This window comes from Syzygium oleosum, unplaced genomic scaffold, assembly GCF_021117445.2.
Source record: "Syzygium oleosum isolate NSW1041296 unplaced genomic scaffold, Sole_v2.1 Sole_v2.01, whole genome shotgun sequence".
NCBI classification, from domain to species: domain Eukaryota; kingdom Viridiplantae; phylum Streptophyta; class Magnoliopsida; order Myrtales; family Myrtaceae; genus Syzygium; species Syzygium oleosum.
Window position 1 is genome coordinate 11,722,216 of NW_026607485.1, and position 13,995 is coordinate 11,736,210.

The window sequence follows — 13,995 nt, forward strand, 5'->3', positions numbered from 1 at the left end:
TTAGTATCGTCTGTTACGTTTTAGAGGATGAATTGAATCTTAATGAAGTATAGTACAAACTTGTAATGTGTTAATGGTAACAGAAACACATGGTAGATACTTCACCTATATGAGCTTAGGAGTGGTGCCGCTTCTTACGAAAGTTAGGGTTGCTTTCTAGAGAGCTCATGAAACAGGATCAAGCACAAGGCCATAATAGTGCTGAGTAATATAGAACTTCTCGCTGAAACAAGAGGTTAGTATATGTGCGGTATATCCGATTCTATTATTTAAAAGTACAAGTTTAAAGCCGAGCTACTTGTCACTTTGATAGAGTCTTGAGGTACTTGTACTAAGTAAAGGTTTAACTCGAAAGAGACCTTTATGTATGTATATTAATCTCATGGAAATTATGGCTGTAATTTTTTTTTTTTTTTTAATCTTAGTTGGTATTTTGTTTTACAAACAAAGTGGGGGATTGTTGGTTGTTTGTTTGTAAAACAAACAAAATAGTGCATTTTCCTTTGTCCCACATAGGAAAGTTTTGAGAAAGTGGGCCACTTTATAACTGTGAATATCTTCTTGCTCTTTAGAGTGAAGACAATGGGGTGTGTGCTAGTCCACACAATACCCGCGTGCGGGTGCGCGATTTTGGCGCGATTATTAGGCGCACTTAGCACTTTGCACGCTTGCGCGGCCGCGGTTTAATTAGCACTAATCCCTTTATATTTTTATCTTATTTCGTAAGGTTATCTTATTAATTTTTTATTATTTGAAAGGTTGTTTTTTGTTTATTAAGTAATTTTCGAAATTATGAAAATTCGGAATTATATATTTATTTATTTTATTCCGAATTTTATATGTGTCTTTCCAAGACAACTTTTGAAGATTATACTTGTTCGGTTTTCAATCTTTTCCGAAGGGTTGCATCTATTCAGTTTGCAACTTCTTCCGAAGGAATATCTTTGTTAGCTTTGCAACCTTTCGTGAAGAGTTGCCAATGTTCTTTCAGACCGATTTCTATATATGTCAGTTTTTTGGCAAGAAAGAAAAGTGAGATCAATTTCTTCAAGTCTTCTTTCGAAAACTACAGCCATCATTTTCTTTTGTTTCCTAGAGAGACCCTGGAGAAATACTAGAATTGCTATCTAGTATTCTCATTTTGAGACTTTATTGTATCCTGGAGGATTTTTGCCGGTGACCATTAGCAACAATTGTGGGGCAAATAAATCCTTAAGGAAAGTGATATCACGCCTCAAAGTCCGACTTGATTGCTCTTTGATTCGAAGCCATTCAACTTTACAACAGCTGGTACACGTCAGCTATGGCTTTGATATTGATTCTCAATAATCAATCAATTGCAGCGACTTTCAAATCTAGGGAGGACCACCGGAAGCAATTGGAATTGGAGGAAGCACGAAAAGCTGGCCTTGCTCCTGCCGAGGTCGATGAAGATGGGAAGGAAATTAATCCTCACATTCCCCAGTATGTCTTCTGCACCTTGGTATCTTAATGCTGAGAGGCCTGTAAGATGCATAGTCTCTGTCTCTTAATGCTCTATTTATAGTGTGGATAATTTTTGAACTGTATGTTAATTGAGATTTTTCCTGCTTCTGTGTAGAGTTTGAAACATCAAAGGAAATGGAAATCGGATCCGAATTACACAAAATCCTGGTATGACAGAGGTGCAAAAACATTTCAAGCTGATAAATACAGGAAAGGAGCTTGTGAAAAGTAAGGGGATGTGTGATGCTTATTTTGCTTTATATTATTTGCAGCTTAATTGGCCTTGATGTGTCTAGGCTTAGTTATATATGCCACTGTACCCTTTTATACATGCTGAGCATTAATTTGTTTGGTGGTGACTGGAACATATGACTCAGGATGGCATGTCACTCTTTAACCTTAGGATTATTTCTAGTAAGCAGTGATGCTGTGCCTGTGCTGCATGGTTAGAATCAGCGGTTTATTTTTTCTTTTTTACCATTGAAATGGTGGATCAGACAGACATACATACATACATATATACATATATATATATATATATATATATGTATGTATGTATGTCTGTATGTATGTATAGTACCAGATGTCTTGCTAGCCATCCAATTTTGCAATGAAACAATGTGCTACCTTCATTAGATGTCATGAATCAGTGTATTAGAGGGAAGTCTATATGTTTGTTAGACTGAGAAATAAATATTATTGCAAATTGAAAACTTCTATTGCACAGGAAATAGAAAAATGGATGACCTTCTTCCTGTCATGGACTTCCCTGGACTGATGCTGATGATATTTTTCCTTGTTGCTTGCTAAGTTGTGGGGCAATGACGCACGATGCAAAGTCCTGCATGGAGAGGCCCCGCCAAAAAGGAGCAAAATGGACAAATATGCACATTGCACCTGACGAAAAGATAGAGACATTTGAACTAGATTATGATGGAAAACGAGACCGGTGGAATGGGTTTGATGCAGCAACCTATGCTCGTGTTATTGAGAGACATGAAGCAAGAGATGAAGCGCGTAGAAAGTACTTGAAAGAACAGCAGTTGAAAAAGTTGGAGGAGAAAAACAAGCAGAATATGGAAGGTGAGGTCAGCGATGAAGAGGATGATGAGGATTTGAAGGTTGATGAGGCCAAAGTTGATGAAAGTAAGCAGATGGACTTCGCCAAGGTGGAGAAGCGTGTCCGCACAACTGGTGGTGGTAGTACCGGAACTGTCAGGTGCCTTTAGCTTTTCTCCTGATTTATAAATGGCCATTTTTTTTAACAATGTGTGTAACTATGGTCTTTGATTATCTTTAGAAGAGGATTTGAATTGATTTTCTTAATGCAGAAATTTGCGCATTCGAGAGGATACTTCTAAATACCTTTTGAATCTTGATGTCAATTCTGCATACTATGATCCTAAAACCCGATCAATGCGTGAAGCTCCTCTCCCTGATGCTGATCCGAACAAAAAATTTTATGGAGTAAGTCTGTCTGCATTTAATTACCATCTAGAGTGTCTATATTGGTCCGCATGACTGGGCAATACAGAATTCTGATTCAGTTTTGTATCATGTGACAGGGTGATAATCAATATAGGATGAGTGGACAAGCTTTGGAGTTCAAGCAACTGAATATTCATGCTTGGGAAGCGTTTGAGAAAGGCCAAGAAATTCACATGCAAGCTGCTCCATCCCAAGCCGAATTGCTTTATAAGAACTATAAGGTTGTCAAGGAGAAGTTGAAGTCGAAAATGAAGGATGCTATCATGGAGAAGTATGGCAATGCTGCCGCTGAAGAAGAAGTACCAAGGGAACTTCTTCTTGGACAAAGTGAACAACAAGTTGAATATGATCAGGCTGGAAGAATTATAAAAGGAATGGTATGCCATGTCTTGCTGATACCTTTCCGCTTGTATTGAGCCTTAACCAGCTTAATGCATAGATAGACGGACACAATTAGTGGCTTATGGGGTTAGTTTCATGAACATTCTCTCACTTTAAGTTTGGCTAGCAATTATACATATATCCCATTCTTCTATATTTTCTATGATAATCATATGAGAAGGGGGATTTACTACCCTATCACATCGCTTATCTTTTGATATTTTAATGGTCCTGAATTCGTGAGATTCCTCTTTGGTTTGTATAGGAGACATCTCTTCCAAAAAGCAAGTATGAAGAAGATGTTTACATCAACAATCACACTAGTGTTTGGGGATCATGGTGGAAGGATCACCACTGGGGCTACAAATGCTGTAAGCAAACAATAAGGAATAGTTAGGGAAAAAACCACAAAAAACCCCAAACTTTGCCATCTGTGACACATTTACCCCGAACTTTTTTTTGTGACACCAAAAACCCCGAACTTTACTTTTTGTGACACATTTACCCCAATGTATTTAGTCCATGGGCATTTTCGTCTTTTTTGCTTTTTCTTTTTTTTTCCTTTCCGGCGAGGGCTGCCCATCGCCGGATCCGGCGAGGGGGGCCCTCGCCGGCGTCGAGCGAGGGCGGCCCTCGCCGGCGTCGGGCGAGGTTCGCCCTCGCCTGGGCGAGCGAGGCGGCCCTCGCCCGATCTAGCGAGATCGACCCTTGCGCAGTGTCGAGCGAGGGCGGCCTCGCCGGATCCGGCGAGGGCGGCCCTCGCCGGAGTCGGGCGAGGGTCGCCCTCGCCGGGCGAGCGAGGGCGGCCCTCGCCGGCGCCGGCGAGGGCGGCCCTCGCCGAGATCGGGCGAGGCGACCTCGCTCGACGCCGCGGGTCGCCTCGCCCGATCCGGCGAGGGCCGCCCTCGCCGGCGTCGGGCGAGGGCCGCCCTCGCTCGCCCAGGAGGGCGACCCTCGCCCGACGCGGCGAGGGTCGACCTCACCGAGATCGGGCGAGGGCCGCCTCGCTCGCCCGAGCGAGGGCGGACCTCGCCGACGCCGGCGAGGGTCACCCTCGCCCGGGCGAGCGAGGGCGGCCTCGCCGACTCCAGCGAGGTCGACCCTCGCCCGACGCGGCGAGGGTCGACCTCGCTCGAGTCGGGCGAGGGCCGCCCTCGCTCGCCCGGGCGAGGCGAACCTCGCCGACGCCGGCGAGGCCGCCTCGCCGGATCTGCGAGGGCCGGCCTCGCTCGGCGCCGGCGAGGGCCCCCCTCGCCGGATCCGGCGATGGGCAGCCCTCGCCGGATCCGGCGAGGCCCCCCCTCGCCGGAAAGGAAAAAAAAAAGAAAAAGCAAAAAAGACGAAAATGCCCATGGACTAAATACATTGGGGTAAATGTGTCACAAAAAGCAAAGTTCGGGGTTTTTGGTGTCACAAAAAAAAGTTCGGGATAAATGTGTCACAGATGGCAAAGTTTGGGGTTTTTGGTGGTTTTTTCCCGAATAGTTATTGCACAGGTGCAGCTGGAATTGAAGCTGCTGAAGCGGCCGCAGATTTGATGAAAGCTAATGTTGCTCGTAAAGCAGCCAATGAAGGTCAGTATGGATATAGACTGTTTTTGTTTCCTTGTAAAGGTGGTCCTAAGCTAAGTAGTCACCGAATGATCCCTCTGATGCATGCATTTAACTTCGATTAATGAAATGTTTATAGATTTAACGTTGATATATTTACGGGTGTGTAAGTCAGCTTCCTATAATTTTGATGTTGTTGGGTTGTTGAATCATGAATATAGAGACCCCTTCCCCAGCTAAAGAGGAAAGGCTTGCAACAGGGGGCACTGATGTACCTGATGACTTGGTCCTTGACAAGAAAAAACTTGCTGAAGCTCTGAAGAAGGTAACACGTCGACTCACATTTTTCACTCCCTACCTGTGCTATTACAGCAAGTTGTGGAAGAGATGAAGTGACTGATCTGAAGTTTCCTTTGAATTTATTCATGCGTATATTCTGTTGTATCTAGATGAAGATGGGCTAGCACTTTCTCCCCCACTCACTTTTTCTCCATATTCTGACTAATGTAAAATTGTTTGATCAGGAGGATGAAAGAAAGAGAGAAGAGAAGGATGAGAGAAAGAGGAGATATAATGTCCGATGGAATGATGAGGTATTGTTTCTTGTATTCACAAGACAGCTATTACTAATTGACCGAATTTAAAGGTCCTTACTGCCCTGTTTTTATACCTACGTATGTGCTTACATTGGTAGGTTACTGCTGAGGAGATGGAGGCTTATCGGATGAAAAAGATACATCATGACGACCCTATGAAGGATTTTCTCCAATAACATCTGTCCTTTTGGAGCTTTTGAAGCAAATGTGTAGTAGTTCTTATCTTTCTTTTTGAAAAAGACAAGATCATCATATTGATATGATGGGAAGCTGTGAAAATACCTATACATTAACCCCTCCTATAACCCACCAAGGAGGCTCTTCACTTTCTTGCAGAAAGGCATGTGAGAAATCATGAAATCTTGCGGGCACCATTTCATAAATAGACGAGGATTTACCGTTAGATATGAAAAGAAGTGAACGTTGGATATGAAAAGAAGTGATTATTGACATGAAAAGAAGTGGTATTTGGTTATGAAAAGTGGTGATAGTGGGAATAAAGGTACCTATTTCTAAGAGATGTGTTAATCGGTTGTCTATAAATATGATCAAATTATACATTACTCAGTGCAACTGTTTATAACAACTCTCTATTCATCATAATATTCTCTTTTTTCTCTTTTCACACACAAGTCTCTGATAATATATTTAATGTGTGATTGCAAGAGGGAAATTGAGTAATTGTCGAACTCGTTTTCATGTGATTTTGGTATATATTTTGGAGGTGTATTTATTTAAAACCCGGCAGCAACTAAAGTAGTGGTAAATAATACGTTAAGGACATTGATGGTCATCACACACCAAAGTATCAAAGAAGTAAAAACTACTGTTTTATTTTCAACAGCAATCAAATTTTCCCAACAGTTGAATATCTTCAACACGAGTGACCAAAATGCGGATGGGTTTCTTGGCCGTCGACGAAGAGCTAGACCTAGAAAGAGTAGCAACGGCGAAGTGAGAAATCGTAGAGATCCCCAACTTGGCCAATCGCACAGCACATTGAATTTCTCCTCTAAACACATGGGAGATCCTTCATTAGGACTCCACAATAATCAATTAGGCTGCGCATGGTAACTATTCTGTACCCGAGAACAGATTCTGATCAGAAATAATTCTTTTTGATTCTGTACCAGGAACAATTTCTAAGCATTTGAAGGCATTTGGTAACTGCCCAAAATTTCTATTCTTATAATAGAAAAAGAACAGAAATGCGTTTGGTAACTACACAAAATTTCTTTTTATTAATAATATTTTGAATTTTTTAATATTTCTTTCTTATTTTTCCTTTTTTTTTTCTTTTTTTATCCGTGGCCATGGCTGGCAAGGGCGTCGCGGCCCTCGTCGGTCGCGACGGCGAGGTCGGCCTCTCCATGGCCAGGCGAGGCTCGACCTCGCCGTCGCCACCCCCCACGACGGCAAGGTCGGCCTCGCCTTGGCCGGGCGAGGCTTGACCTCGCCCAAATCTGGCGAGGCCGATCTCGCCGTCGCCGAGGGCGGCGAGGGCCACCCTCGCCGGCCCTGGCCGATGGCCGGTGGCCGGTGGCGGGCCGGGAAGAAGATGAAAAACAAATAAAAAAGAAAGAAGAAAACCAAGAAGAATTAGTTCTGGAAAAATTGTTCCAGAATCAATAAGCTACTTTTATTTGCTTCTTGATTCTGTTTCAAAACTGATTCTGGGATCAATTTTTTGCAAAATTGTGCCCGGGCACAAAAATTTTAACAAACGGATTTCTGTTCTCAAACTAATTCTGGAAATAAAAGAACAGAAATTTTCACTATTTGGCACGTTGCCAAACGGGCCCCTAGCATGTATAAGCGCAGCTGCCAAAGATTCGGGCACGGGCAGCAAGGTCTTTGGCATGACCTAGAATACTAAACTGCTCTGCCAGACAAATTGCACTGTAAATTGACAGCTCTTTCAAACTTAAAATGTCCATTTCACCATTTGGGACAGAAGAAAACACAAGCATTGTATACAAATCCAAACCTTTTCTTAGCAGTCTCTGGTCCTCTTGACAAAAGCCACACAGAGTGTTACTTCCAGAAACAAAATCCAAACATTCCTAGACAACCTATACACAACTTATGAAACCTACAAATGTTATAGAACCACCAGTACTTCTGTTCTTCACCCATCAAGAGATATAAGGGAAGAGAAAGATGAAAATGACTCAAATTCCAATCGAACAAACCGAAAAAGGAAGGAAAATAGAAAGCACTCAGAAAATCTGGGACTATACGCTGCGTTTCAACCTCTCCTGGAATTCAATATCAGACCTTTCCCTCTGGAGTTTCATGTCCTCCTTGAACTTGGAGATGAACTCCTCCGCTCTCTCGTCCACGCGCAGCTGCGGCGACATTGCGACGATGGCCTTCCACTGTTCATCGATGTCGCACTCTCTCTCCCCATTCCTCTCTCCTGCTAGTTTTCTTTCTTCAACCTCAGTTCTTGACCTGCTGGTTTCTCCTTTCACACAAGCGGTAGTCTTGGAGGAACTCACAGACAAGGGCTCGTCGAAGAGCTCATCTATGTATATAGGCGCAAAGTTCTTCTCATAAGAATCGCAACCCTGATACTTGTAGTGGTGGTAATTGTGATGAAGAGGATGGCGAGCCGTGTATGGACTAGTCCTGCTGAGAGAGCGATGCCCTTTGAAGGTCAATGAGATGAGATAACGTGTGAACCGCGAGGAGAGCAAGCGGTGCGAGGCTTCTTTGATGAACCTAGAGTTCTTGAGCTTGTTCAGCCTCGAGCGGATATTGTCGGTGATCGCCTTCCATGCCTTCTTGGCAGGAAGAAGCTTCTTCCCCAAACCACGGCGTGACATTAAATCTGATACAGTCGACAGCAGCGAAGGCTACAAAGAGAGCAATGATCCACGGCAACAACCAAACAAGAAAGAGCACAAGATCACAACGTGAAGTGCCGTGGAACTATACTTTGAGAGCAGAGACTAGCTTCTTCTATGGATTAGGCAGAGAGAAAGAGGGGTTTGAAATGCAGATGGGATTCTAGGAGGAACATAAACTAAAAAAAGAGTCCTGTCCAGTCAAGCAACACGTCCTGTCCTTTCTGTTAAAACTAGTACAGCTACTCTTGCAAACGTTGCAGCCAAAAGATGCCCCGCTCCCATGATAAAATAAAAGGTTTTGGAGAATTTGCAACTAAGAAATGAAATTAAAGCCAACTAAACAAAAGCAAAATATATAAATAAGAAGAAGGGTGTTTTCTTTTTCTTTATTCAAGTTGTGCTTTTCACTTTCGGCAAATGTGGAGGGCCTTGGTGGTAGCAATCTTGGGTCCTAAGGTTTGGTTTGGTTAGGGGTGACGAGAGCAAAAGGCACTAAGAAACTACACAGAGGGAAAAAACATTAATTTCACACTTGTTTGCACGTGTTTGGTGGAACGTCATGTTTTAAAGTTTAATGTGTTGGGGCCTCCATGAGTACATGATTCAATAGAGGCAACCCTAGCGGCCGGAACAGCTCAATAATTATTTAAATTAATGTGATTATATTCGGTACATAACCGATCCAAAAATAAATAAATAAAAAATTTGACTTCACAGGCAAAGATTTTGGATGTAGCATTTAATTTAGTAACTACTTTGGTTCCAACTAGGGAAAATGACACAAATAGTCCATGAACTTTGATTCAATGTGCAATTTGGTCCATGAACTTTTAATTTGTTCAATGTAGTCCACAAACTTTAACCCAATGTTCAATGTGGTCCCTGAACTTTCAATTTGTTCAATATGGTCCCTGAACTTTCGGTACATGTTCAATATAGTCCATGAACTTTATAAAAATGTTCAATATAGTCCTTGAACTTGAATCAATGGAAGGACTACATTGAACATTTTTATAAAGTTCAGGGACTATATTGAACATGTACCGAAAGTTCAGGGACCACATTGAACAAATTGAAAGTTCAGGGACCACATTGAACATTGGGTTAAAGTTCAGGGACTACATTGAACAAATTAAAAGTATAGGGACCAAATTGCACATTGAGTCAAAGTTCAGGGACTATTTGTGTCATTATCCCTTCCAACTAATGAATGAGATGTGATGATTTGAACATCAAGTGGACAAGATTATATCAAAATGTCCATATCTTAATCACCTCTGATCTAATTCTTCCATTAGCCTAAGATTTCATCGTCCTGAAGGCCTGAGGTGACTGGTGAATCAACAAAGCAAATGAATCTTTCTCACTGCAGGTACCTTCTTTCTACTCTTTATCTTCTTCTTTATTAGCAAAAGATTGTGAGGTTGGCAAGCCATCTTTCTCCTTCCAGCTTGTAAAGTACTCTCTTCACTTGCTTTAATTCCATGACAAAAGCAAGCCATTCTTTCTACTTCTCTCGCCCACCCAAAATCGCTTTCCAGCTCAAATTCGACTCCTTGGGATACACCTCTTTTAATTTAGACCTATAACACAAGTTCGCGCTGGCTTTCTATATGCGCACCTTTTTCAGATCAGACCATATAGAAGTTATTCATTCGCATATCCTCCTGGTGCCCCGACCTGTACATGGTCCATGCAATTAACTAGATTGAGAAGTCAGTCCGGTGCATGAAAGCTAATTTGGAACTACATTATCGAAATGCCAAAAAAAATGTGCTAGGGGCATTGACGTACGCTCTCGATATCTAGATTGTGAAATTAGGACAAGGAAATGGCTAATGTATTTGTCACGGTCCAGAGGTTTTCAATGTACAATGAATTGAAAATGATCCAAGGAGACTAGGCGAGCCATGAAGCTTCTAAGGACTTAGAGTCTCTTGTGTACTCTAAAATATTCCTAGAAGCCATATGGAAGATGTATACTACTCTAAACTATTATTGTAATTAATGTGGGTAATTGGTAGATGAGGATATAAAGTTTACACCATTAAAATGGTAGATGAGGATATAAAGTCTACACCGTTAAATTGAAAGGAGACCTAGGGTTGTAATTAGAGGTGTACTTTTATATATAAGGATTCTCGCATCATCATTATCTCACAAGTAATAGAATTTCAAAGCTTATCTCTCCAGAAGAAATTATTGCACTTTGCATCTTATGCATTTGAAAAGGAACCTTTCTTAAAGTTGGAATTTGAGTATTCACATACATGCCTGCTATATCTGAGGACCCCATTATAAACAAATTGTTCTTCAAGGATATAAGGCGATGAGTTCTTTCCCAGGCCGATTAATGCCAAGGACTCAATAGCAAAGAAAATAGGGGACAAAGCAATAATATTAAACTCGTGGATGGAACTTTTCCATTTTGATTCCCGCAAATTCATACAAAGTACTACATCCATTTACGTACTTAATTAACTTAATTACTAGTTACTAATCCCCTCATAGTCCTCACTGGACAGGACATCTTTTATTCCGAATTTTAACCTCTCACTAAAGCTACATTATTACTACTTCACCCTTCACCTTCGTAGCTACACATCGACATGCACATGGTTTCACTCCCTTCCTCTAGAGCTAGACCCCGGGCTGAACACGGCCAACTCCTCCCTGCCGTACTTCAGCCTCCTCGACTCCTCCCTCGAGATGTCGTATGCGTTCTCGATCACCTCCTCGGGCAGGCTCTGGAGCACTGACAGCCTCCCCGCGAGCCGGTTGACCATCGCCACGTCGTTTGTCCTGAAGCCAATCCACTCGAAGCCCTCCTCGCTCGCCCTCTGGATCGCCACGAAGTTCTGCGGGATGACCAGGAACTGGCCCTCCCGGACCTTGCCGTCGAACGCAGTCTGCCCGGAGTCGCCCACGACCTGGACCCTGGCGCTGCCTCTGATCGTGTAGATCAGGCCGTGACTGTTCATGTAGTAGTGTGGCGCTACTATCGCATTCTGCACAACGAAAAGATTATAGTATGTGGAAAGAAAAAAAGATGAAATTGCAATCGATTTAGGCCCAATATGGCATGACCCACAATGCTCAACAAGACGAAACCTATGATGGGTTGAAATTTGAATCATGCATGTAAGGGTTTGAACACTATAATTAGGCCCAGACCAAAAGGAAATCATATAATAACACACACATAAATTAAATAACTAGAACATTAATATTCTGTGATTTCTTCGGTTTTGGCTTACCCTGTAAAGAACACCTCTCTCAGCACTAAGCTGCAGGTGGCTCAAGATGGGGAGGCTAAAGCTGTTGAGCGTGGTGATGCGTCCACCTCTCGGATTGTATATATCCGCCCGCTCGGGGTTGTCTATGTTCTCTCTAAGCCTGAGTGTGCACAGCGTCTCCTCCAAGCCATTAGCACCAGCATCCTCGCTAGTGTTGTTGAAGATGCCGCGGCCTTGCTGGCGCCTCCCCTGCCGCTCGCGCTCGCGCTCGCACTCCCACTCGCGCTTGCCTTCCTCGCCCCTGTCATACCGCGGGCTGAGGACCTGGAGCTCGTCCCGGACCTCGACGATGTGGCCCCGCTGGTCTCGCTGCCCCTTGAGCCTTTGGACTAGCTCATTCTCGACGTTAAAGGAGTCGCTGAGGATGTCATCGTTGAAGCCGCTGAAGATGTTGCCGCGCCGGCTTTGGCTCTGGCCTTGGCCTTCCCATCTCCGGCTCCTACCTCCTTGTTGTTGGTATTGTTGTGGGTTCCCAGCTAGGAAGAATTTCTTGGGAGAGAAATTAGATGACCCATGCAAAACATCATTAAGGATCGTCAGGAAGTCAAGATCATGTCATTTGTGGCTAAATTATCAGAGAAATGCAAAGACATATACTAGGATATCAGAAAATAGGTATACCCTTAAAAGGGTGTTGAAATTAATACAGCCATAGATTTAAATGTTCATTTGCAATTTTACAATTTGTCACACGTCACCGTAGACCAGTCCAAGCAAATACTCAAGTTAAACTGGCAATTCCTAGCGTATGCTCTAAGAAACATTCATTCTTTTGGAAAAGTTCTAGTGCTCTAATTGCTTGAGACGATGATGAATGAAGTGCACTGCACAATCCAAGAGGGTTTTACTCAATTCGACAGTCGAGATTCGGTCTAATGGTCGAGATTCATTCTAATGAATGGTGTTAGGTTCAGAGACTCAATTTGCATACCAACTAACTTTACCGAATCATTGCTATACGACGTTCTTACCCTGATGTTCTCGTCAAGCTGGTTTTCTTCATTGGCGGTGTTGAGGACGGAAACCAGGACGAGATCAGACTGACCCCGGTTGTAGATCCAGTAGGTGACGCCGGTGGGCAACGCGAGAAGATCGCCTTGGCGGATGTACCGGACCTTCTGGTGTCGGTCTCCTCGTTGCTCACTCTCCTCACCTCTTGTGCCTTGGCCTCGGCCTTGGAACTGAGATTGCGACGACTCGTCCTCTTGGTACGTCTCAGGGCAACCCGGAATGACCACGCCCTGAAGCCCACTTCCTGTAACCGGGAAAGAAAAATTCCTTGTGGAGTTAGTTACCATCTTGGGGGAAAAAATTGATCAACTCTAAGAACAATTAACAAATGAAAATCCAACTTTTGAAGGTCGATTGATTGGTGAATATACGTGTGATGATTCAGTTCTGATTCGTATCTGTAGGTTTGTTTCGATAGTATAATATTACATCGTCCATTCATTTTTATAATGCTCGTTCATCCGATTGTTCAGTGAAAGAAGAACAAACAAACACAATTGCCGAAGACTCAAAATGCACCAATTGCATGCAACGATAACAAACGTCACTTTGTGCAGCAAACAAAAATACCTGCATGAAAGACTTAATCTCACCTTGAACCACGTACAAGAGCTCCGGGGCATTGCTGAAGGCAGGCAGGAAGAGCCCGTTGCGGCGGATGACGTGGCGGACCGCGGCGGCCCCCGCGCACGCGAACTGGTCATCCTCCTCGTCCCAGAGCTCAGTGAACCCGGCCTCGGCCTCGACCCTCCGGCTTGGCTCGAGGGTGTCCAGCCTGTCGAGCCGGCACTCGCTCCTGAACCGGAGCTGGTGCCGCTGCCGCTGCTGCGGTTGCCGGCCGAATGGCCAGGGGCCCTGCCCCGAGGCCTGCCCAAAGTGGGCGGAGCAGCCCTGGAGGCCGACGAGGATGGCGAGGAGCCCTAGGGAGAGCAACAAGGAAGAAGAAGATGAAGCCATATTTGGTAGTAAGCCAGAGATACCAAAAGAGACTTGAATAAGCTGAAGAAGTAGTGTGGAGATCGCGGGGCATTTATAGGAAGATCAAGCGGAGGTGCGTCCGGGACGTGGCGAGCTGCGTTTGAAGTGGGGGTTTGCATGCGGGAGTGTCTTTTACTGATTTTGCATGGCTGAGCGAGGGTCTGCTTGGTTTACACATAGTGGTTTAAGGAGTGATATGTGGCGATATGGTGCGGAGGATGAGCACATGCAAGAGGCTGGACAGCAGTGTTTGCAAGTGAAAGCTATTTGCACGGTGGTGGTTCTGATCTAGTTTTCTTGTGCCATTGTCTGACGTGTGTTCTTGGCACTTTAGGGACCTTAACTAGTGAATGACGAC

The 13,995-nt window shown here is 43.8% G+C and overlaps 2 protein-coding genes and 1 pseudogene across 2 annotated transcripts; 1 reads left to right on the forward strand and 2 right to left on the reverse strand.

The window, feature by feature from the left end:
• Window positions 1-1,291: 1,291 nt before the first annotated feature.
• On the forward strand, window positions 1,292-6,121 carry LOC115688961 (pre-mRNA-splicing factor SLU7-like; annotated as a pseudogene).
• Window positions 6,122-7,406: 1,285 nt separating this feature from the next.
• On the reverse strand, window positions 7,407-8,809 carry LOC115688945 (uncharacterized). The gene has a single exon (XM_030614908.2). The coding sequence runs from the start codon at window positions 8,326-8,328 to the stop codon at window positions 7,735-7,737; it is 594 nt and encodes a 197-aa protein (XP_030470768.1). The 5' UTR covers window positions 8,329-8,809; the 3' UTR covers window positions 7,407-7,734.
• Window positions 8,810-10,897: 2,088 nt separating this feature from the next.
• Window positions 10,898-13,616, reverse strand: LOC115688967 (11S globulin subunit beta-like). Its single transcript, XM_056317855.1, has 5 exons — window positions 13,253-13,616; window positions 12,823-12,903; window positions 12,620-12,777; window positions 11,610-12,137; window positions 10,898-11,360 (listed from the first exon to the last, which is right to left on the reverse strand). Exons 1-5 carry the CDS (start codon window positions 13,614-13,616, stop codon window positions 10,974-10,976), a joined length of 1,518 nt encoding a protein of 505 aa, XP_056173830.1. The 3' UTR covers window positions 10,898-10,973.
• Window positions 13,617-13,995: the final 379 nt, after the last annotated feature.